At 43.5% G+C, this 25,818-nt stretch overlaps 1 protein-coding gene across 9 annotated transcripts in view; it reads left to right on the plus strand.

The window, feature by feature from the left end:
- Positions 1-25,818, plus strand: part of SIPA1L2 (signal induced proliferation associated 1 like 2) — a 212,098-nt gene that overhangs the window by 104,136 nt on the left and 82,144 nt on the right. For all 9 annotated transcript variants that reach the window (XM_070264665.1, XM_023647516.2, XM_023647538.2 and 6 more), the window contains exons 3-5: positions 1,222-2,958; positions 19,582-19,715; positions 21,436-21,624. In XM_070264665.1, the coding sequence (XP_070120766.1) occupies positions 1,482-2,958; positions 19,582-19,715; positions 21,436-21,624 (1,800 nt within the window). In that variant the 5' untranslated portion in view covers positions 1,222-1,481. The remainder of the gene's footprint in view (positions 1-1,221; positions 2,959-19,581; positions 19,716-21,435; positions 21,625-25,818) is intronic.

The raw sequence follows: 25,818 nt of genomic DNA on the forward strand, positions 1-25,818 counted from the left end.
TGTCATGCCCAGACTGATTTTTTTCCAAAGGGGGAAAAGCAAGCTGCCATCATAAGAAAATACCTGCTATTCCAAGATACCACACATGTTCATCTCAAAGCCCTTAAGAGCCCATTGGAAAGAGCCCATTCTTATACTGTTTGGCTAGCTGGAATTTTAACATTTTCTTGCAGTTATTTTTTACGCTTTGGTGAAGGCTGAGGGAAATCAGCTATATTATACCTTTATGACGACCATCGTTATTTTCAGAAGAAGTGGAGTTTTTCTTTTATTCTTATGCCAACAAGTAAGATTCCCAGCCTGCCATGAGTTGGAAGGTATATAATACCTGGAAAATATTTTTGTCTAACTCATGATAGAGTAAATTGAAAGAAATACTTGTAATTAAGGAGAAGAGTTGATTAGGTCCATTTTCTACCAACCCCAAAGGTAAATTGTGATGTTTGTATCTCTGCGCTTTTATTTTACCCTGCACATTTATCAAGTTGCAAGTGGCATAATGAACTAGAAAGTTGTCCTCCTTCAGACACCAAATGCTTGAAGACTCCTTGCCACTTTAAGGGGGATTTTTGTGACTTCCTATTTGATTGCAAGAGACCGTTCTGAAAACTCATTTCCTGCTGCCTGGTATTGACCCTTTTGCTGCTGGACATTTTGAGTTTAATTATTTTGAAAGAAAGTATAGTAATACTGCAACAATGAGAGGACCATTGAGTTGCTCTTGTAACTAATTGAAGTGTTGCTTAATTACCTAATTTAAGCCAGGCTGCACTAATAGATAATGTTGATACACACATAATAGGCGTAGTTCCTGGCTTAGTGGAGCTTGAAGTTAGTGGAGGAAACTGATCAGTAAGTCAGCAATTAAGAGAAAGAGGAAAACTGCAATGACAGGTGTAGATGCAGATGCTGTGGGGACACAGAGGAAGCCATTCTTGCTCAGATGTGGGTGAGGGTGGGTGATGTGCTGGGCAGGTTTCTTGGAGAGGGTACTGCTTGATCGTGTGGTGTAAATTCTCGCCAGCCAGGTAGAGCAGGACGGTAGAATGTTCCGGAAAGAAGGAGCAGTATGAACAATAGAGATCTGAACCTTCATGACGATTTGGGGGAATCAGAGATGGGCAGAACTAGAAAGGAAGGACAGATAAGAAACCGTATGTAGAATGTATTGAACTTGAGCTCTAATAATTGTTAATGGCTATTTTCTCTCTTCTACTTCAGGTGAAGGAAACGCTCACGGCCAGATGACTTAAGGAATGCTCTTGAAAAGGACGGAGGTATACAAAATTATTACAACAACTGAGAAGCAAGTTGGTTTCGGAGAAACCATACTCTGAGGATGTTGTTTGCTTTTGGTTAAAAACAGAAAATACACTGTAGAAGAAGCCTTATGTCTGCATTTGATATTGCATTGTCAATAACAATGTAATTAGATTTCCATCAGTCTTCTGGTGGGATCGGAGCTTTTTGCCTGGGTAGACATGAGTGACCCAAGGCAGTCACAAGAAGAGAAGCACAAGCTTGGCAGAGCCTCTTCAAAGTTCAAAGATCCTCCCAGAATCATGCAGTCCGATGACTATTTTGTTCGAAAATTTAAAGCCATTAATGGCAACATGGGACATGCCACTTCTTTAAATGCCTCAAATTCCAGCGAGAGTGGTGGTCCGGCCAATGGTACCCCAGCTGTGCCCAAGATGGGTGTGAGAGCAAGAGTGTCTGAGTGGCCTCCCAAAAAGGACTGCTCCAAGGACCTAGCCTGCAAAGCACTGTGGGAAAGCAGGTCTCAGACCAGTTACGAAAGTGTCGTATCCATCATGCACAATGGGCAAAACGACCAGAGCGATGGTCAGCAAGAGGAGCAGCTTGACCTAGACTTTGTGGAGGCAAAGTACACAATCGGAGACATCTTTGTGCACTCTCCTCAAAGAGGACTTCACCCCATAAGACAGAGAAGCAATAGTGATGTCACCATCAGCGACATCGACGCCGAAGACGTCTTAGACCAAAACGCAGTGAACCCCAATACGGGGGCCGCCCTCCACCGGGAGTACGGAAGCACGTCTTCCATAGACCGGCAAGGCTTATCTGGCGAGAACTTTTTTGCTATGCTCAGAGGCTACCGAGTAGAGAATTATGACCACAAAGCGATGGCCCCTTTTGGGTTCCCTGAGTTTTGCCCCTGTGACCCTGCCGTCTCTCCCAGCCTTCATGCAGCGGCACAGATTTCTAGAGGAGAATTTGTCCGCATCTCAGGATTAGACTACGTGGACAGTGCCCTCCTCATGGGGAGAGACAGGGACAAGCCTTTCAAACGGAGGTTAAAGCCGGAGTCCGTGGAAACGTCCCTCTTCCGAAAGCTGCGAGCTGTTAAAAGTGAACATGAAACTTTCAAGTTCACGTCTGATCTGGAAGACAGTCGTCTTGAGAGGGGCGTCCGCCCTTGGAATTGCCAGCGGTGTTTTGCACATTATGATGTCCAGAGCATTTTGTTTAATATCAACGAAGCCATGGCTACGAGGGCTAATGTGGGGAAAAGGAAAAACATAACCACCGGAGCGTCTGCAGCCTCCCAGACTCAGATGCCAGCCGGCCAACCGGGCAACTGTGAATCCCCTTTGGGCAGCAAGGAGGATCTCAACTCAAAAGAGAACCTGGATGCTGATGAGGGGGACGGGAAAAGTAATGACCTCGTCCTGAGTTGTCCTTACTTTAGAAATGAGACAGGGGGTGAAGGTGACAGGAGGATCGCGCTCTCCAGGGCCAACTCATCATCCTTCAGCTCTGCAGAAAGTTGTTCCTTTGAATCCTCTCTCAGCTCTCACTGCACAAATGCAGGCGTCTCCGTCTTGGAAGTGCCCAGAGAGAACCAGCCGATTCACAGGGAGAAAGTGAAACGCTACATCATAGAGCACATTGACCTTGGGGCCTACTATTACCGCAAATTCTTCTACGGAAAAGGTAAGGAAGAGCCCTGAATGTGTGCGCGTGTCTCAGGGGGAAGTTCTTTAGGGCCAGTTATAAGGTGTTGCTCTGTGTTGGAGCGCCCTCGCTGGAGTGTCCAAGGCCACACGGGTCACTGGGCTTGGACTTCTTCTCTGTCATGGATCCTCCATCACTGCCAGACTGATCCCTTCTTTAGAAATCCCCAAGTTCCTGCCTTTGCTGATTTGTAATCCCCAATGTGGAAATGCCTGCCTTCTTTCTTTTCTCTGCCAATTTGTGAACATCACCAATATCAGGCTTCATTTAGATTTACCCCTTTTAATACGCCTTCCCCAATTAACTCTATCCCTCTCTTATTCCTCTGAATCGTCTCTTATACTCTTTGCAATGGCTAATTCTGTGGGGGTTTTTCCCCTCTAGTCTTTTCTGTACTTTTCTCCTACATCTTTGGTGCACCTTTTCAATTTTACGTCTTCACATCTCCTACTGCATTGCTGTATGTATTGAAGGTAATAAATAAAATCTTTGTTGAAGAGATGTATGAATTAGCATGATAGACAAATTTAGTTTTCTTACACTTCTACAAATGGGCGTAACAGTCAAGTTATCAATAATTCTTTGGTGTTGTGATTTTAGAAATTCTTTAATCACATGTAAAACAAATTGTTTACTTTTATTTATATCTTCAGGCTCAAAAGATACGTTCCTTGGAAGTCATGTAGTTGAATCCTCAGCCTTTAAATAAGTGTCCCCAGTTATTCCAGGGACATGAGAGTCAGCTATGTTTGAGAGACCTCCAGAGAAACAGGTTCCGTGCTTGTGTCAGTAACACGCCACGTGACAACACTCAGGGTATCTCTCATTGCCTTCTTACTGGGTGTGGCTCGCTTCCTCTGCCCCTTCTTTATAGGACAGCATACTTTTCAGTCTATTTTCTATTTTCAGTTCCACCTCCTACCCCTCCTACATTCCCTAGGAGCACCTTGGGAGGCGGGGGTGCACCCAGCCAGTCTCGGGGCGCTTCTTCTCTTGTCTCTTCATGAATAGGCTATTCTGCCACTGGTGTGGATAATTGTGAGCTGACTGTACTTTGAATTTATTTAGTGTTGGTGTCTATCTTCAGAATGCTTCTGTGTAATCTTTCACTCCAGTCGTTTCTTTTTTAGGGGGAGCTGGGGTGTGACTCAGACCTCCAGAGGTCACTGCATCCACTTCAGTCCCTGAGTCTTTTTTAATGCTTTTCCCCATGGACTACAGGTTTAAAAGAACTTGTTTGCCAGATAAATTGCAATTATTAAATTAATAATTTGGTTTTTTTCCCCCCATGTTTGTATCAATCCAGATTTAACAGGTCAGCCATAGTTATATTATGAAATAATATAAACTAGTGGAATGATTTTGATGTTGCATATAGCTAAATAAGTGGACACTTGCATTGGGACTGGTCACACAGTTCGAGTTGTCTCTCTGCTCTTGCACTGATGACATAACAGACTGAAATAATTCTGTCCACAGGTCTTGGTTTCCCAGTTGTGTCCCCCATCCCCATCTCAGTCCTGGCTTCTGGTGTGCATCAGCATTACCGTTGTGAGAAACAGCCTTCCAGCCAGTGAACTCAAAGATTCTTGGGCCTTCTTTTTAGTCTGTGCTCTGAAAAAACTCATAGCCCTCATGCCCGTGTTCAGCCAGGGGCAGCACGTTATAAGACACTGCTCAAGAATGTTCTCTAGGTGGAAGTCAGTTATTTTTGGAAAGGGAGACCATGGAGAAATAGACTTCCTAATTAAGATTTTCTTTTTTATTGATGAAGTCATGGCTGTCAATGCTAGCAGTAAAATAGTCTCTTAGAATTATAATGCCCTGAAATCCTCAGGCAGTGAGTCATTCTGTCTAGCTGAGTTTTATAAACAGTTTGTGATTCACCCTTTAAAATATCAGAACATAAGAATTACATACATTTGTATATGTGCTTGTATATGCAGATACTTAGCACCAGCATCTCATTCATACTTGATTGCATATCTTAATGTATTAAGTATACACTTCAGTGTATATGGAACAAAAAGCTGATGTTTTCTGCACCCAGAGTCATTACCATTTGATCCATTAATGTCCTTAGGGTCTGTTGCGTGAGATGATTTTAGGTTACTAGGTTCTGTTCTCTTGACTGCTTTTTGGAGTTTTCTGTTGAACTCTCAACTGTCGCTTCCTGATAGTTTTAAAGAGTTGTCTGTGAGTGGTTTATTTCCTCCTCTTTTTCTGATTTGCTACTTAGAATTTTCCAGAGCACTGGAGCTAACATCACCAAACTTGTTAGATTTGAATGTGAGATAAAACATAAATAAACTCCAAAGAAGAATCTGAGAGTAGAGGCCCTGCGGGTGAGTTGTGCCTGGATATAGACATGTAGTTTGGCAGTTCAGGGGCGCTGGGCTCACTGGGCTCACTCTGGTTCTAGGCTTTGCTGTGGATCTGTGAATGAGCCAGACAATTGAATCCCAGACTCCTTTGCAAAGCCTGCAAAATGAGGGCATGGGACAGCGATCCCTGAGGTCGCTTTGTCATCAGTGTTCTGTGATTCTGTGATGTGGAAGGTGCTGTTGTGCCAGCTAATGGGGTCTGGACAAGGACAGAGCAGCTGCGAAGAGAGAGAAAATGACCGAGCCCAGCCCTTCTGCTCTTTCGCCGTGCAGCCATGAACTGTGCCTCCTTTCTCCTATATTTAGCTCTTCCCCTGTGGGCCTGTGTGACTTCAGAATGCAGTTGGCTACAATAGCATCACTGCGGCTCTGCTGGTGTCTCTGTAGAGCCATTAAGGATGAAAGGCAGAGGCAGTGGAGTCCCCCTGGGCAGGTGGACCGTGGCCCCTTGTGGTGTGGGAAGGGAGATGGGCAGCCGACTCACACCCTGGCCTCCACCACTGGACCTTTTCTTTGCAAACATCACAAGTTGCAGGAACGTTGTTGTGTTTAAACACAGAGGCCTTGGGCAGACTGGCACAGACTGGGGGGGCGGTTTACAGGCAGCTTTTTTCTTTCCCTTTTTCTCTCTTCCCTTCACTCAATTTTTCTCTTTGGGAGCAGGCTTTCAGGAATCTTTTGATACTTTCCAGAATGCCTTTTATTTTTCACGATTCTTCATTGTTTTGTGTGAAACTTCGTTTTCAAAAGAATTAAATAGCTCCCAGTCACTGGGAGAAGTGTAAAGTAGAGAGCTTTAATAACGTGGTTTGCTCTTTATTAGGTGGTGAATGAGAAATGGCGCTCTTTATGCTGAGGTATATTCTTGTGACACAAAGTCACGGAAAGGCGTTTTAACAACTTTAAACAAGGAATTATGCAGGGTAGTGGCTTGTCCCCATAGACTGTGGAGCACTGTCTCTTGTCCAGGCAAATCCATCTGTAGCCTTCAGTGACACAGCTTTCTAAAAGAGAGTGAGGACTGGAGCAAGCACAGTGATGTCCCTAATGCTCCTTACTTTTGCTGGCGATGTCCATGAAGAAAAGCTGATGCTGTTTATTATTATTTATGTCACTGCTGTTTCGCTGATGGAACTGCTAGTGAAAGCCCAGTTTCCCTCTCCTGAGTTTTCCATTTGTGGTACAGGCTGTGAAGAAGGCCCCAGAGACAGGGATTCCAGCTCTGCCTGTTTCTTTGAATGCTCTGGTTTCCACGGTAGCACAGCGGCAGGGTTTGCCTTCTTCTGGACCTCGTTGGCACTTAGAGACACTTAGAGCTGCTGGCCCGCAAAGGGCTGTCCCCAGTATGACGAGACCCGGAGCTACACGGGATGGCAAAGGTATGATGTGGGCTCCTGCTTGGTGACAGGTCTTGTGCTTTTTAGGAAGTTGTGTCCCTACAGAGAACTCGGGAGTTCCTAAACTGTGCTGTGCCTCACTTCAGGTCACACAGATGAGAATGGCTCTAGAATAAGTCATTTGGGGAAAGAGAGGTCAAACCAGAGAGCAGGTTAGAGCTGGGCCTCTGGCAACTCACAAGCGAAGTGAAAAGTGGCTGAATTGCTGTCTGAGCCTTTGAGAGTTTTCTTTTACGAGAGCCGCTCTGCTGATGCAGGGACGTGTGTTCCTCTGAAGGTGGGGGAAAAATACTGATTGACAGTATATACCTTTTTTTTGTTTAGAATTTTTAAACAGCGTATAAGTGTTATATGATCATTTATAGGAAAATAAGAAAAGATAGAGAAGCAAAAGGAAAATAAATAAAATCACCCCAATCTGTAAGAGACAATCACCATGAAGAGTTTTCCCTTTAGCCTCATGGGCTTTTTCTGATGCAAAATTTATGTAAATGGAGCCTTCTATTGCTATTGCTGGGGAATTTGCTTTGGCTGATCATCCTTCCCTGTCATTATGTATTGAGCCGCATCAGCATTTTAAGAGCCATTGTCACTTATCCTTATCTGCCATGGGTGCATGGGGAGATGCCAGGTATTTGCCAACCATCATCTGGGCAGAAGAGTTAAGAACTGTGTTTGCTTTATGTCAGACAAAAGGGACATGTATTTCTTACTCTCTTAGAAGCAGTGCACCTATAAAATGACTCATGCCAGATACATCCTTGAATGTTCATTTCAAGAAGTAGAGCTTTCCTTGAAAAGTAAAGTATTATAAAAGTTTTTAAAATTTCATAACATTTGAAAAATTATAAAAATTTAAGTCATAGCCTCCCCCTTCTCCACTTGAATGTGTGCCATGCTGGTAACTCACTTCCAAAGGATGGAGTATGGACAGAAGGAGCATGAGACTGCGGTGGGGAAGTCTGGCATAAACACCACCCCAGCCAGGTGACCAAGGTCAACAACAACAGTGATAAGTGAGGTGGATAGTTTGTGCCTTGATATGATGGGAATGACATTTCTGTGTTCTTCCTCTCCAAACCCATAACCTCAGTCTGATGAGGGAAAGTGTTAGAAAAGTCCCAAGTGAGGGACATTCTGCAAAATCCCTGAGCAGTACTCCTCAAAACCACCAAGGTCATCAAAAACAGGGAAAGTCCGAGAAACTGTCACGGTCTAGAGGGGCCTAAGGAGACCTGAGGACTGAATGTATTGTGGTATCCTGGACGGGATCCTGGAAGAGAAAAGGGACATTAGGTAAACACTTAAGGAAATCAGAATAAAGTATGGACTTTAGTTAATAATAACATATCAGTATTGGTTCACTAATTGAACCGACGTACCAAAGTGTAACATAAGATGTTAACATTTAGGAAACTGGGTGAGGGGTATAAGAGAACTCTACTATCTTTGCAGCTTTTCTATAAATCAAAAACAATTTTCAAATAGTTCATTCATTTTTTAAAAAATTTAAGTCGTAAAGTCTCATGATGTATTTAAAATGAGAATCTTTAAAATAGGAAGAACTTCATACGCAGTTCTTAAAAGCAGATTTGCAGGTTGAGGTTACCTCGTTAAACTGTCCTGGGATTCCTTTGAGCAGCTGACTGCGCTGTGTGTTTCAAATGGAGTAAAATTGACAAAATGTCAGTTTCGCGCAGCCCTTCCTGTACACAGCTGGTATGCCATGAATATTTTTCTCCCACTTACCTTGAGGAGCCAGGGGATTGTTAAGCTTTAGAATTCACTCTTTCTTCTGTCTCTGTTGAAATGCTCAAAGACGGTCCCTGTGAATTTCCCCTGAAATCTGCTCTTTAAGGTGAGGTGGCTGTGAGATGCTGTGGGATGTCCTTGGTTCTCTGGCTCCCAAATTTCCACCAGACTCCCTGAAGAAGATGTTTATGCCAAACTCATTTTTTCTGGGAATTTCTAGAACAAGTCCAAGAGAAGAAATATGTGTCTTTTAGAAATCCACCGTAGAGGAGCTGAACTGGTTTTACAGAGCGGGTTTTGTCGTGTGTATGGAAAGACAGTCTGACCAGTTCTCCCCCCTCTGGCCTGGTGCTGTGGGGTCCCGGTGTCACGGTCCTGTCACGCTCCTGGGATTTTCTTTGTTCTCTGTTTCTTATAAAAAGAATACGCCAGAGAACTTTGATTTCTCCTTCCCTTCTTAGTTTCAAAAGACTTCTGGGGTGCGGGCAGGTTGGAATTCTTTTTTTTAAAGATGGGAACTTTCCAAGAAAAAAGTTTTTAGCTGCTTCTGAGTGGACTGGGTCTGCAACAAAAGCCACATCCACACCACAGCGTAGGGTGCGAGACTGGCCTTTCTAAGGTCCGTTTCTGCCCCAAGATGCCAGCCCTTAAGCTTTGAAGGTCCCTCCCTGTGTCTGTGCCCCGGCCTGGCTGCACCATCTGTACCCCCTGAGAATGAATTCCTCTGTGGGATCCACAGCACCTCCAGGACTCCTTTCTAGAGCCTCTCTTTCTGTAAAAATCTTCAACTTCACTATTTTTATTAACCACTCTCTTAGTTCTGTTTAAACTCTCATTTTCTCCAATGGCTATCTTTGTCATTAGTATTTTAACTGAAGGGTAATATTTGCACGTAGATCTGCTAAATGAACAAAGAAAAAGAAAGAATTCTTCTAGTATTTGTGTAATAGTCCTCTCACCCCTCTTGATACCAACTTACTGTTTTGCAGCTGGGGAATTATCTTTTGGCCGGTAGACAGACGTGTCCATCCTTTCTAGTTGTAGTTGGGGGCTGTGACTTACGGGTGAGGTGGCATAACTTGAGGAGAGGAGCACAGACTGTTCTGAAGTCAGGCTTCTGGGTTTACAGTTCATCTCAGTTTGGGGCACGTCCTTGAACTTCTTTGTGCCTCACTTAATCATCTATAAAATGGGCTCATAATAAAAACTATCTCCTGTAAAGGGCTTAGAACAGGGCCTGTCACATGGCATGCATCCTCCTGCCAACCAAGTGGTTCTTAAATAAATTTATGACTTTTCTCTCTAGAAAGAAACTCTTGTCCACACAACTGGTACAGCATTTAAAGGGTAGTAATTTATTTTAATGGTTAAAAGATGAAGAGAGAAAGAAGGAGAGAGAACCATATGGCAGGGTAAACCCTGGGGAAAGGTGTCTGGGGAAGTCTACCACCCCATTGCAAACACATCCACTTAAGTTTCACTAATGTGACAGTTGTGGCGGGTGTATACCTTTACATATCAAATGAACCCCACAGCTGAGTGATGCATGACTGCTTTTGCTTCGAATTTCATGCCTGGTGGCTTCTTTATTTTTCTTCTGGTTTTATACAGTCGCTGAAGAAAATTAATAGGGAGCTGGACACTATTAAATTCATACGGGTGAACTGAGTACCACCTAACAATAGTGCTATTCTCAGAGACAGATTCCTCACCCAGCGGACATAATCGACTCAGTTCTTAACCTCTCCGCCTGGCCAGTATCGCCTCCACAGACAGAGCTCCCTTTGAGGCCCAGGCTCTCCCACTGGGGAGGAATTGCCCAGCTGCACACGAGATCCAGCCTCATGGGGCATCGTCGGATCGGTTCCATGTGGCTGACAGTGGGAAACGGGTGTCTTTCTCTCTTGCATGCGTGCCGCCTGGGGAGGCCACAGTTCCCATTGTCGCAGCATTAAGGAACTTGCAGAGGACTGCATGCTATTGCATCCTATTGACCCTGTGGCCCCAGAAGTCTTTTCAGCCGGTTGTTGAGGAAGAGGAACTAATGCTCTATTATTACCCTAGGAAGAGAAATTAACACTGTAATATTTGAGAGCAGCTTGAGTGGCAGTTAAATGAGAAAACTTCTTTGCATTTTGCTGCTGGCACAGTAGGATAGAAGTCAAGGTCTCAGATACCTCAAAGCTTTAATGAAACCTACCTGCCTTGTATTTGTTAGATACTAAGTTTATTTCACTATTTGTCCCGCTTAAGAGAGAAAATGAAAGCTGGACAACTACCACCCATAGTAAGGACCCCTCCTCTCGACGTTTATTCAGTGAGCGCTTGCTCTCTTAGTCTTTTCTTCCTCCTTCCCATTCTTGAGCAAATAATATTAAAAATCATGGGTTATTAAAGGAAGCCTTCGGTAGCTGCCTCCCCTCTCCAGTCTGTCACTTTTTGTTCAAAGTTCTCTTAAAATTATGTTTCAAGATACTATCCGTATGTTCAGGACAGACTCACTGTCTCATCTTTCACTTGACGTTCATTTTACTGTGCATTAGCTGATTTTTATAATTTACCTCTACGTGAACCTCATCCCCGTTGAGTTGCTGTAATCAGAGCCTGGAGCCAGGCGGCCCAGGTGTGCGTCCTGCCCATCACGCCAGACTGTGAGCTTGAGCAGGTCGTTTAACCTCTGGGCTTCGGTATTCTTGTCTGTAAAATGGGGACAGAAGCAGTAGCCCCTCCTCATGAGTAGGGAGGACAAACTGAGTTAATTTATGTGAGGTATGTTTAATATTGTTGTCTCATTGTAATGCCTCAGGTTTTCAGGCTTAGCTAATACTTTGGTTAAAGTTTGGTCAAAGGAGCCTTCACATAGCAAAAATGCACCACTTTTCCCATCTCCCCTCTCCCATGGTAAATTCAGTAATTAATCCATGAAGGATTAGCAGGGAGTTTTGGTTTCTTGAAGTTGTTGTCTCATGACTCTTAACCTTATTTTCTGAAAAAGTAGATCCTGTTTTATTCATTGATTCATTCATTTATTGGTTGTCCCTTATTTGCTTTTTCTTTATAACTCCTAGAGAACTATGAACAGGGGAGGTGATATAAAGTGCAGACACACAATTGTCTGGAGGGAAAAGTGAAAGAAGATACATCATCGGTAGGACTTTAGACAGCAGCCATCTGCAGCCATGGATGTAACCCAGATAGGCGGTGAGCCGATGAGGAAATGATCAACTCCTTGTTGAAAGAACAAAGAGTCTTTAAACTGCAGTTTATGGAAAAAGAGCAAGAGAGTTTCTGCTGTGCATATTAACCAAGTGAGGGACTCTGGGCACGGTGCCTTGTGGCGCTGGTGGGCGGCTTGTAAATGGCACTGTGGCCTGCATGGCGCTAACCTTTGAGAAATCACGTAAGGCAGAGCTGGAGTGCCTCTCTTACGTTCCTGACCTCGGGAGGCCCTGGCGAGCTGTGACCCTCGCCTGTTCCGTTCATTTGTGATGAGCTTAATAAATTTCCCTTCCAAGACATTGGGCCTAGAAACAGCCTTTGGGTTAAGGTACCATGTAACCCTTTTTTTCCTTCTTCGGAGTTCGAATTGTTTCTTTTACTGAACAGCCAGAATGTGCCACCAAGATGCACTGAATCTCATTTCTTCCACTGCAATCTTGTTAACCAGTTGTTTTAAATCTTGCCCTGTTATGTTTGCATGCTATGTGGATTTTCATTCAGCTAGACTAGAGTCTTTTCACAGCTTCCATTCTGCCAGGGAAGGATGTTATTTGATTCACCCTTGAAGCGGTTTTGTGGAAATCTCGTGTTTGGGATAAGGACAGGGTCCGGTGGGTGATGCAGGGTGCTCATTGTCCTTTGTCCACAGATGGGAGGGCTCTCAAGATGCAGATGAACAAGCGGAGCTGTTCTGGAGGGATGGGGTATGTCATTTGAAGGAGTGCGCTCGGCTCCCTCCTGAGGGCTTTGGAAGGGGCACCATCCTTGTTCTTATCTTTGTGGTGGGCTGAGTGCCCTTTATAAAAGCCAGACAGCGTATTTTGTTATGCAGCAGAAGACTGTGATTGCTTTAGAAACACATCCAGTTAGCCTACTGTATTCCTTGGTGAAACTGAAGGCTTGGAAAGATCCCTTAGAACACAGTTACGAGGCCTCAGAGCTGGCAGATCCAAAGGTGTGGTGCTTATAAGTAGCAGAAACGTTATCTGTCTACTTGGGTTCAGAAAGTGTGTGTCTGTGTGAGACAGAGAGAGATGAATTGAAAATGAGCGTGGGGCATGGGTTAGAGAGGGAGGCATAAACGAAAAAATTTTTTCACCAATTTGCCTGCCATCTTTGGTGATAAGGGTAAGATACAAATTTTGGGTTCCCCCAGTTTTTTTTTTTTAAATTATAGTTCCTGATAGAAATTATTCAGTAAAATATGCATGCCATTGCGTTCTTAAAAAGACTACCATTGTTACCGAAACTGAAGTGGGTTCCCTCCTGGTGAGTTAAATCAGACTCTCCACCAGAAGTAGTTGGGGTAACTAGTCTGTGACACCATGAATGTGATGTAACGTCTCTAGGTGATTATAGGTCAGCGTTTTGAGATTACAAGTATGGCTCTCCTTCAGGCTCACTCTTGAACTGTGTGGTGCTGTTGGGCTCCACGTTGAAATGCCCCGTAATGCTGTTTATTTTGTGTTCACTCCTTTTATGTTTTTGATTTAGTGTTTTGTCGGTAACATGCCTGCCTTCAACTATAGTGTCTCTCTCAGGTTAATGATCATGAATATGTATATTATATTTTTGGGGGCAGTTGGGAGGGGGTGCCTAGGTTATGTGACTAACCCAAAGTTAAGCAGATGATAAGTAGCAAAGCCTAGATTCAGAAACCAATAATCAGGCTTATTAGAACGATAGGTATTTAAGAGTAAATAAGTTTGGGGCTGCTAGTTGAATGTGGCAAATTGAAGACACATGTTCTCTCTCCTGCTTCCAAAACACCACTAAAAATGACAGTAAAAGAATAAAAAAAGAGCAAAAAACCATCAACGGGAAGAGAACTAGGGAGAAGCATGGAAGGCAAGGAATGCCAAAGTAGATGGAAGAGCAAGGACCAGTTTTGCAGAATGGAGACCACCACCACCTACCCAGTGTTGGCCAGTGTTGTATAGTGGGGTCAGGCCATCAAGAAGCTAGGCAGGAGGCTGGCCCCGTGGCCGAGTGGTTAAGTTCGCGCGCTCCGCTTTGACAGCCTGAGGTTTCGCCAGTTTGGATCCTGGGTGCGGACCTGGCACCACTCATCAGGCCACGCTGAGGCGGCGTCCCACATGCCAGGACTAGAAGGACCTACAACTAGAATATGCACCTGTGTACTGGGGAACTTTGGGGAGAAGAAGAAGAAACAAAGAAGATTGGCAACAGATGTTAGCTCAGGTGCCAATCTTTAAAAAAATAAATTAATTTTAAAAAAAAAGAAGCTAGGCAGTCCATGCCACAGACCCAGGTACCTCTGAATAAGGGCTGAGGGGTGAGAACAGGGGACTAGTTAAAGGAGTTTAGAAAGCCAGATTGTCTCTCTTGTCCCTTATAGCCTGCTTACTACTTGCCCTTCACCCAGGTGGAAACTGAAGATTTATGCTGGAGAAGTTGAACAACAGCACAGCTGACGGCAGGACTAGGGCACTTCACTAAAGACTGGGGGATTAAGTGAAAGTCAACACAGTGAGACCCCCAGCCTTGTTTCCTTATTTTGGCTAAATACCTCCAGACAAGAGAATGAAGGAACCTTCCCCAGGGATGCTGACGAGCCCAAGCGAAAAAGACCTACCTGTACTGATAGCTCTACCACCCCCATAAAACCCTGGAGTGTCTGCCTGGTCACTCCAATATGAAGTAACGTTAAAGCAAGATGGATCATTATAGATAAAGAGAAACATTTCCTAATGATGAAAGGATCAATTCCCTAAATGTATGGCACCAAAAAACAGCTTCAAAATATGTAAAGCACAAACTGAGTAAACTAAATAGAGAAATAATCAAATCTGCAATCTTAGTTATGTATATACTAGAAACTTACAAATAGAAATGGAAATTTTCAAAAAGATACCACTTATGTTATCATAAAACATCTAGTACCTAGGACTAAATCTAAAGGAAGATACAAATGACCATGAGAGAAAACTACGAAACAGCATGAAGAGCAATTAAAACCCTAAGTAAATGGAAAGGGCAACGTGGTCATGGGCTAGAGTCCTTATACGTAGAAGAATTCATGGAATTATTTTGTAGAAACTGAATAGAATGAGGAAAGGTAGAGCAGGGGAATGCTTTTTTTTTAAACCAATCAGAAGAATTTGGCTTTTTAAAACGGTGTACATACATTCCTCTGTTAAAATAGGATAGGTGGGCTCTGTGACCTTTGTGACTGTGTTTGTGGCATTTTTCTTCCAGATTCTTGATTCTATACTGGATATTTGTGGTGCTTCCATGGTACCTCCTGCTTATTCCTATCACAGAACTTAGCATGTGTAATTCTTGCCTGTTCCTGTGTTATTACCCCCACAGGGCTAAGACCTTTTGAAGCAAGCGCTGTATCTTGCTCGATATTGTATCTCCCATATTTATCACTTTCTAGCACGTGGCTGAAACGTGTCCCATTCTCAGTGTGTGAATGAATGAATTGAAATGAGTAAAGTATGTGCGGTAGGCTGAATGCTGCCCCCCAAAGATACCGAGATCCTTCCTAATTGCTGGAACCTGTGTATGTTACCTTATATGGCAAAAGCGACTTTGCAGATGTGGTTAAGTTGAGGATCTTGAGGTGGGGAGATTATGCTGGATTGTCTGGATGGACCTAAATGCAATCATAAGTGTCCGTGTCAGAGGCAGACAGGGAGATTTGACATGAAGAATGTAATGTGACCACTGAAGTAAGCTGGCTTTACAGATATAGGAAGGGGCCCCATGAGGCAAGGAATTCAAGGCATGCAGCTCTAGAAGGTGGAAAAGGCAAGGAAACATTCTCCCGCTGAGCCTCCCAAGGGGGCACAGCCCTGCCAGGAACCTTGATTTTGGCCCAGTGAAACTGACTTTGGACTTCCAACCTCCAGAGCTGTGAGACAATAAATGGGTATTGTTATAAGCTCCTAAGCTTGTGGTAATTTGTTACACCAGCAATAGGAAACTGATATAGTATGCGAGTTCTAATGAGCCTGTATGTTCTCAGTTGTGTAAATATTTCAAGAAACCACATTGTCCCTCTCACTGAGGGCAATGCCTGCTACCTTTCTGGGACCCAAGACCTTTGACACTGTCTTGTCCATTTCCCATCAGGAGATGAGCCACCTCTTGTTTTTATTTTGATGTTTCCGGTTGAGGTTAGATGAGATCGTGACTTTTGAGCAATACCAATTACAGTTCATAATTCAAGAACAATTTATTAAGCACCTACCATGTATTAGGCACTATAGTACTAGGCCATGGGGATATAAATGTTGAAGTAGTTAGCCCCATCTGGAGGTGCGGCGAATATTTCCAGGGGAAAAGATGTTTAGATTGAGGCTCGAATGATAAGTAAGAATGTCAAGTGAAGAAAAGTGAAAGATGTGGCAAGCAGAGGGGGTGGATGCTTGTGAGTTAGGAGATGTATGAGAGAAGAGCCTGGAGAGAGTTTGGGTGGGTATCATTGAGGAATTTAAAGGAGAAGATGGATGGATGGATGGAAGGATGGAAGAATAGACAGATGGATAGACTTTCAGACAGATAAGTGTAGAGACGGAGGCAGTCAGCAAGGACAGCCATGTGCTGATGGTGGAGCTTTGGGAAACACTCATGTTATAAGGAGAGGCCAGAGGAGGAGCCACACAGGAGACCCAGAAGGAAAGACCTAGGAGTTGGGTAGCTCCCCCTGAAAGGACATGTCACAGATGTCTAGGAAGTGGAGGGTCCCAACTCAAAGTGAGTGGCTAGCAGTGCCAAATATGGCAGACAGGTCTGCTAAGAGAAAAGGTGAAAGGTGGTTGTTGGATTTGGCGCCAAGATGCCATGGAGATGTTGAGCAGAGCAGTGGTGTGGAAGAATGTGTGAGGTGGGTGGAAGACTAGCTACTAGCTGAGAAAACAGGAAGATAGTGATTACTTGAGGAATAGAGTTTTACCTCTGCTGGGGTGAGTGAAATGGTCGTGCCTTGTATCTGTACCAAAGACCCATCCATTCGTGCGAACCACTAGCTCTACTCCCACTGGCCTTCTTTTTCCTCTCCGTTTTTTAAAAGTGAAGGTATACTTTGCATAAAGCAGAATTCACCCCTTTTAGTGTCGAGTTCTGAGTTTTGACAAATGGATGTGGCGTGTCACCACCACCACGATCAAGATGCGGGATAGCTCCATCACCCGAGGAAAGTCCCCTGTAGTCGGTGCCTGCCCCTGCCACCACTCCCTGGCCGCCACAGATCCGTTGTTTGTCCCTGGAGCACCTGCCAAGTGTGAGAGCAGCACACAGGTTAAGATTTTTAGTTGTCAGGTGTTAGAATTAATGATTGGGTTCACTTAATCTGGGCTCTCAATTTTACCGTAAAAAGGGGTTTTGTTTCCTTGTTCATTCTTTTTCTCCCTAAACTAATTTGAAGTTCTTTTGATTCATGTCTCAGGGTTCATCAAACGCCTAACAGAGAATTGATTTGAGCTTTTTTGCAAGTAACTTTTTTTTTTAAACATTGGCACCTGCGCTAACAACTGTTGCCAATCTCCTTTCTTTTTTTCCTGCTTTGTCTCCCCACATCCCCCAGTTGTGTGTATATATATATTTTTTAGTTGTGGGTCCTTCCAGTTGTGGCATGTGGGATGCTGCCTCAGCATGGCCTGATGAGCAGTGCCATGTCGGCGCCCAGGATCTGAACCGGAGAAACCCTGGGCCGCTGAAGCCGAGCACGTAAACTTAACTACTTGGCCATGGGGCCAGCCCCTGATGCACTTTCTGCATATTTTTCTTAATGCATCTGGCTTATGATGAGGAACTAACTGAGATAAAACTGAAAGTTCTTGTCAGGACACTTACTAACTGCAAATAAGAAAATTCTAACCTGATTTAGTTTTAAGTTCAAAGATGCATTTTCCACAAAATCTAGTATAATGCCATGGGTCAAATAGTCACTAATGCCAACTTAAAGAAATAATAAAATAATAATGTACCTAGTGGTCTGAAGTAGACAATTAACTTTGAGTCTGTTTTCATTGAATATTTTTGAACTGTTGATTCAAGCCACAAACAACAGCTTCTGGGTCAGCTCTCCTCGATCCCATACCTTTTTTTCAAAGTATGTTTAATTTCACTAATGTTGTTCATGTGTGTAACAGTTTACCTGGCTGTTACCACATAATTTACCCAAGAAACGAGTTACCCATGAAAAACAAAGGCTTGTTTCCTGTTGTGTCTAAGTCCAGGACTAAGTCAATAATTCATCTTTCAGCCTCTAAAATAGTTGACTTGCTGCTTCCCGCTCCAAAGGGAAATAATGCCAGTGTTAATCTCCTTTGGTTGCAGGAAGGAAAGAAGTCAATGATCTTCCGCTTCAGGACCAGCCAGTGTTCGTTAGTGGCTTAGAGTGGCTCTGAGTGGTGCAGGTGCTGCTTTCCTTTGTTGAACTCAGCTTGTTTCCTACTTTCTGAATAACATTTCTTATCCCTTCAAAAATTATTGTAGCAGAAAATGTCCACATAACCCAAAGCCTTTGGAATACCTGTGGTTTTCTTCAAACTTAGAAATATTCGATATATTATGTTTCCTTTTAACTAAAAACTACGAGTCAGGAAAGATTGGCCAGAACCGATAAGGTGACATTCAAAAGGGATAAATGTGGTTTTGCATATAGGGTGAAAAAAATCAATTTTATAAAAAAATCAGTCACCCTGGAGAACTGACCTGGCAATTCATTAAGAAATAAATGACTAACACCTGGGCGATTGCATGTACCACCTGCTCTGCCTGGACACTTGGTGTTATGGGGCTGCCAAAAATAGACAAGCTGCACCAACAGACATTGGGGTAATTGCTCCCTCTGTTTTGTGCGGGTGGGACCACATCTGAGTGTTGTAAGTTTGAGTTCTTTCAGAAGACAACACTTTGATTTCAATGAGGCATGTTGACTTCTTTTAGCAGAGCTCACTCCCAGGAAACCTCATCCCACAGACAAGAGGGATTGCTCACGAAGTAGCGAGCTTTCCATCATTGGCAGAGTTCAGACTAGAATATTTTTCATACATGGGGATTGTTTCTAAACTTGACCCCACTGTGACAGTGCCTGGCACGTAACTATTGAATGTATGAGGAAGTGACTCTCAGGAAGCGTGTCCTTGGGGACTCATGTGCTAGATGGACAGGAGGGCCTCGGAGGTTCATTCCTCCCATGAGCTTGTGTGAATTTAGATCCCTCGGAACTAGTAATTTTATGTGAAAGAAATGATTAGCTGATAACATAGCAAATTGTTATAGTATTAGTAGATATAATTTAACTTCAACAACTTAATGGCCTTTTATGTATTTTCTGTTGTGCCAAATTTTGCTTTAGACTGTCAGGTGCTTAAGTGATGTTGTAATGAAAGGGGTGATCTTTGCCACTCCACTGGTTGCCAAGATTAATCTGGCTTGTCTGAGTGGCTGGTTAGGTCACCTCTAGTGCCTGCATTCAGTCAAAGAAGGTGACCTTCCCAGATGGAGGAAAACTGTTCAGTAATGGTTCTTCAAGTAGCTAGGTTCCTTTTTTGACAGTTGCTAAGAATGACAACATGCTCTTCCCAACGATGCTATTCGTGTAATACCAAAATCATGGCTTTGGGGCAGGCGGGGGGAAGGAGGGCTCTTGGCTGCTCATGAACTAGTAGAAAGAAGAAAGGGAGGAGGAAGTAATAGAAAATGAGATGTAAAAGTACATCTGATGTGGAAACAAGAGATTTTGATCAAACACAGTTGGGAGACTCATGTGTGCAGAGCCGTGTGGTGTGTCTTCAGAGACGTGATATGCAGCTAAAAGATGGCCACTCTGTGCTTTGTTCTTTCTGTGATGCTGCCACTCTCTTCCATTACAGAGCACCAGAACTACTTTGGGATAGATGAAAACCTTGGCCCTGTGGCTGTCAGCATCCGGAGAGAGAAGGTGGAAGATGCCAAGGAGAAAGAAGGGTCTCAGTTCAACTACCGAGTGGCTTTCAGGACGAGTGAGGTAATGTGTCATCATTGTCCCTGGGCTGAAGCCTTTGACATAGTACTACTCTAGGTTGCTTCAGATAAGGTAGCGTGTGTATTTTGTAATGTTAATGATTGCAATATTTAAGATCATTGAAAGGGCCGACAGTATTTTATTCCAAATAAAAAATGTGAAAACCTAGCATGGATGTTAAGTGGTAGTGATTTTACTGCTACCTCACGTGATAGGATAAAATGATAAGAATGCAAGGTTTTGGGGCTAGACTATACAATTTATGTCAAAACTTAAAAATAACTCTAAAATCTAATGCAGAAAATCAGGCAGCCTGCAGTTAGGTGACTGGTTCTTAATGTTTTTGCCAGGGTAATAACTCTGCCTTCCCACACTTCATTACATCAAGGACCTAGGTTAGTTCCTTGCATGTCTTGCTTCAAGTGAAAAGTGAGATTGTTATACAAATGACAGGATGTGTATAGCCCAATACACAGAGATGTTGACTTATATAAAGAATTAGATCTGGCCCGCACTTTAGGTTTTCTTCTCTTGACCCATTTTAATTTGGGGGGAATATATTTGTCAACTGTTCCAGAATGTGTAGTTTGGTTGACTACTTCCAGATCAGACAGAGGAAGGAGAGCCCTTCAGTAGTCATCACGTGCAGTCTGTGTGAGCATGTGCACCGCTGTGCATCTTACCTGGTGCTCAGGTACACCGGTGCTCTGCTAAATGTGGTGCTGGGTAAATATGAGATTAAGTCCCTCTCTTGAAGTGACATGTTTTAAGTTATAGACCCACACTGTCCAATTCAGTAGCCATCAGCCACATGTGGCCATTTAAATTTAAATTAATTAAGTAAAATTAAAAATGTAGTTCCTCAGTCACGTGAGTCACATGTCAGGTGCTCAGTAGCCACATGTGGCTAGTAGGTCCTGTTACTGCACATGGAGGACAATCTCATCATTGCAGAAAGTTCTATTGGGCAGTGGTGTTACAGAGCATCATGCAGACATCAGGCCTGGTTGTTCACCTTCACCGCAGCTGCTTTGTTATTACGCTAACAACTCCCTTCCCAGAGTCAGAGGGGCAGAATTAGAACCAGGTCTCTCGATTTCCGGTGCTAGGGGTTTCCTCTGTCATCATGTTAGATCTGAGCCATGTGTCAGAATAGTGATGCCATGCTTTCATCACATATTTGAGGACATATCACAAATCCTAAGGCAAAATCAGGTGGTAGTCTTCTCAGCCCTGAATCACCCTGCCCGTGGGTGTCACTGGATATCCCTATTCAGCCTCAGGAATTGTCAGCAATGGAAAGTTAAGTAGAAAAATAGAAGGAAGTGGGAGAAAAGAAGAGATGCAGAGAAATAGGGAAATAGGAAAAAGAAAAGGAAAGGACAGGAGGAAAGTGATTATGGCCAGGCCCAGCCTCATGATCCCAAATTTCTCCATAATGTCCTTCTCAGGTTGCTTTCCAGAGTTGTAGGAATGTCTTTATTTCCTGCGACATTGTTCTGCCTTGCTACTCCTCCTTCTTTAGGCAGGCATCTGATTCTTTCACCCGCTCCTGGCTTGTTCCTGATCCCTGTATACTTTTGTTGTTTAAAGACAATTTGAGGATTGGTTTTGCTTCTTCAGGTTGAGAACTTTAGTCTCTCTTTCCCCACTCAGAAAAGAGTCTTAACTTTCTTCCTCTTTTTATAACTAATAACTGAAGTCTTCTGTTTTGCCCCTGCAGCTTACCACCCTGAGAGGAGCAATTTTGGAAGATGCAATACCCTCTACAGCCAGGCATGGTACCGCACGAGGACTACCTCTCAAAGAAGTTCTGGAATATGTCATTCCAGAGCTGAGCATTCCGTGCCTGAGACAGGCTTTGAACTCACCCAAGGTCTCGGAGCAACTGCTCAAGCTGGATGAACAAGGGGTGTGTATGATGCGTGAGACTTGAAGTTCGTGGGTGACTTTCTGCCTGTATTTCTAAATAGGCTGTTTTTTTCCCCATCCGCCTTTCTTTTAAAATCATTTATTTTTAATGCCTTGAAGCATTTTCCCTCTGGTTTTTCCCAAATCTGCTTCTGTACTACTTAAGAAACGTGATGCCTTTATAGCGTAATTCACCTGCTGCTGAGCTGTACCTCGTATTGTTTTTACCGAGGTTTCAGTACATCCCAGCAGGCAAGAGCACATCTGAGTCATGATTGTTGGAGGCCGTTGATATTTTTTTCCAGGATTTAAAAACTCCTGTTGACCCTTTCCCTGAGCTGACGTTTATTCTTGTCTACTATGTGTTAAGGCATCATGCTAACAGATGGGAGTGAACAGCGTTGGGACGGTTGAAGCTGACTAAGACCTAGTCCCTAGCCCGTGAGGACAGTGAGACCGGGAGCACAGAGGCCTCTGCAAGGCAGAATCTGATCATGGGCCTTGGAGAGGCATCAGTGCAGTGAGTGCTCAGGGAAGATGGGACAAATCCCCCGAAAGAGGTCGTGTTGTAACTGGGCCTTTAGACTTGGGTAGAATTCCAAGAGGGTGATGTAAGCAGTTGCTGTTTTAGAAACTATCACTTCTTCCTTTGCAATAAAAAGGTACACATAGGGAGGTTGGGAGCTTAAAAGGAAACAAAGCGTATTGAGTCTTAGAGCATATAAGACCTTGAATGCTAGCTGAGGAGCATGCGCTTGGTTCAGAAGGCAGTAGGGAGCCATGGAAGCTTTTCCGGTAGGATGTGACATTATCAGAGCTCTATTTTAGGAAGGTTATTCTGGTAGAAGGGAATTGGACAGGTTGTTGAAGATGGAGACTGATGGTCGCCTGGAGCTCAATTATGTGGTTGCTGACATCATCCGGGAGAGAATTAATGATGGACAGGACTGGGATAGTGGCCCATAAGATGGGAAGAAGTCTTTTAAGTTTCATATGCAAGATAACTTGGAGGGGGAACTGAGAGGTAGGTGCCCAAATGTCTGCAACTTATTTTAAATGATTAAATTTCTATTTAAATGAATGCTTAAAAAAGTAAAAGACAGTAGTGATGTATATTTCCAGAATTTCCCAAGGAAAATTGTTTTGCATATTTTTGAGGGAATATAAGTTATTTTTTGGTTGACCCAGTAATTCTCACTGTGGGATATGAGTGGACTATTTGATACTGACATGGCTGGAATTCTCACAAAGTGGTGCAATTGGAATTGGTCTGTCTAACAAGTCAACACTGCATTATTAGTTAAGGGAAGCAGACACTGTAACATTCAGAATGAATAATCCTGAGATCTCTCTGTCTCAGGAATGAAGGCTGACATATTAAAAACAACAACTAAATCAAACCAAAACTCTAGACTTGAGCAATTGACTTCTAAAATTGTGTGATAATGCAGAATGGTTTTACCATGACCTTTAACTGGTGAAGTATGTGGAATGCACAAAATGTCCATGAAACAGTTGAGGAAACCATGTTATCATGGAGGGTTAGAGAGGAGGTGTCTGTGCTGGTTCAGTTCCTCTGAGTTCAAGCAAGCTTGATGAGAGGAGCAGCATTTGTTTTCATGTCGCGGGAGAGTCTGTGAAGAGAACTTGCCACCTGTGTGGTAGTTCTTTGTCCCTTTATGTTTCTAGTATATGTTGGCTCTCCTTTTAAAGTACATCACTGTACTTGCTGCATAGCAGGTGCCTAGTGGACGAGGTATTTGGTCCTCTCTGCTGCTGTAGAAAATTCCATAGATAGCCCATTTTCCCCATGCCTGAATTCTAAAGTCCTCGAGGCCCTGAGAGACATTGTGGCAACTACTGTTGACTTCTCCTCACAAACTGAAGCAGATACTTGGAATGTCTGTGTAGCAGAATAAGTCCAGAAGCTAGACCATAGAACTTTTAAAATTAAGCATTGTAGGTACTTTTATTGAACACCCATTTACTATCTGATGTCAAGGAATTAATTTTGAATATTGGGTTCTGCTTTTAAGAAAACCAATGCATTGTATAGCCCCAGATATATTTCATGCATTTTTACTTTGAGATTATATTTGCTTGACTTTAGTATACTTTCTAATGGTGTACAATATGGCATTTTTAACTTCCCATAACTCCTTTTTTGAGGAAGGTTAGCCCTAAGCTAACATCTACCACCAATCCTCTTCCTTTTTGCTCAGGAAGACTGGCCCTGAGCTAACATCTGTGCCCATCTTCCTCTACTTTATATGGGGGACGCCTGGCACAGTGTGGCTTGATAAGCAGTGCGTAGGGCTGCACCCAGGATCTGAACCGGCGAACCCCGTGCCGCCAAAGCAGAATGTGTGAAGTTAACTGCTGCCCCACCAGGCTCGCCCCCTTCCCGTAATTCTTAGTGGTATCTAATTCCCATATTACATGAAGAAGAGATACTATTTCTTTTCATCTCTGAAAGATATTGGACAGCTTTTTTAACATCCCAGTTTCTAAAGGATGCTTAAACGTCCTCCCTAACCTGTAGGGGTTTGAAAGTTTATTCCAGGTCATGCTGTTTTTACTCTCTGCCCAGAGAGGGGATGGGCCAATTTTGTGTTACTGTTCTTAATCTTGAAAAAATATTTAGAGGATTTATTGTCAGTTTCTGCTTTCTCGGAGTTTGTAGTCCATCCTGGCTTGACACAGTCCCTGAGTATATCTGCTCGGTACAAGACACGTTTTAGTGGGAGACTCAGGAGGTGGCAGTCTTTGAGTCTGGTGAGATGTTTTGAGGAGGAAGACTCCATCCTATGGAGAATTATAAGGAAAGTAATTATTTAGCCACACTTTGAAAGTTTTCTTAATTTATCTATATAAATTCACTTCTTAACCTATAAAATTCCAATTTTCCTTTTTGCAAAACCTATCCTAATTTATGTAAAAGGCAAATGTATAAAATGATATAGATTGACATTTTCAAAAAAACAACTGAGATAAATTATGACAGTTCACTGTCTTAGAATATATGGCATCTTTGGCAGAATGATTAATTTGTTCTTAAGGCCGACGGCCCCCTACTCTTGTCCCCTCACTATTGTCTGTGTTTACTTACACACCAGGTTTGCTTCAAACGAAGTCAGGCAGGTCTGCAGAAAGGAGACTGCTTGCTTAGAACAGGTCGTTTGAGTTGGCAGAAGGCGGTGGAAGGGTTTTCCTGCATGCTGGAATTTATTTTCAAGGCAATTCTGAGGGTTTGTGTTTTGTCACCTTCATTTAAATTTAAATTTTCTTGTCAATAATGACAAGCCTTCTGGCCTGGGGAGTAGAGCAGTCAGTTTTTATGCTGTCTCAGGAAGCACAGGAGATGTGTGCTGGATGGTCTGCCTGTCTATGACGCCTGTTTGTATGTCCAGTTCTCAGCGCTGATGCGCTAGGGAGTTCTGACAAGTGACTTTTTTTAGTTTGCAACAGCACTGATGCTGGTTCCACCCCAGGACCGTGGCACTGGCTGTCATTCACAGCAGAACAGTTAAATAAAGGTCAGTGGAATGGGTGAGTGGTTAGGCTCAGCCTGGTGTTTAGAGGACTTAGGAACAAATCCCTTGTTCTGAGAGAATTGGAAATTTGAGCCCAGGGGGAGCTGGAGTCTCTCCTCTGCCCTGTGTCAGGCTCAGGCTGAAGAGTGTGTTGTAGCTTTCTGATATTCCACAGGAGGCGTGGCTGGTGGTACGTTTCCATTGTTTTCACGAGGTGTGTAAGAGACTCAAGTGAGAGAGATCTCTTCACTGAATGTTTCATTCTGTTACCATTACAGCCTTTGTAGTAAAAAGCCACCTCCTCTCCACTAGCAGACTCATCAAAGAGACAGAGCTGGTGAATGCCTGGGAGTGGTGAACTTGTATAGGGCTGTGCCATACCGTGTGTGTGTGTGTGTGTCCCTAATAAAGTGTTCGTACTGGAGCCAGAGCTCTGGTGGCCGTCATGAGACAGCTGGGGGCTTTGAAATCTATTTTAGCCGCATTCCCTAATTCCCCTGGTCCCGGGGGCTTCTTGGATAGAAACACAAACCTTGTTCATGGTTAGGATCTAGACCCAGGCTGGTTTGTCTGCTGCCTGAGAGGAAAGTGGTGTGAAGTGGACAGCACCGCACTGAGCAAAGAAGTCCCAGGGAATTTCAGTTCTCTTTCCCTGAACAAGA

Source organism: Equus caballus, chromosome 1, assembly GCF_041296265.1.
Source record: "Equus caballus isolate H_3958 breed thoroughbred chromosome 1, TB-T2T, whole genome shotgun sequence".
In the NCBI taxonomy this organism is placed as follows: Eukaryota; Metazoa; Chordata; class Mammalia; order Perissodactyla; family Equidae; genus Equus; species Equus caballus.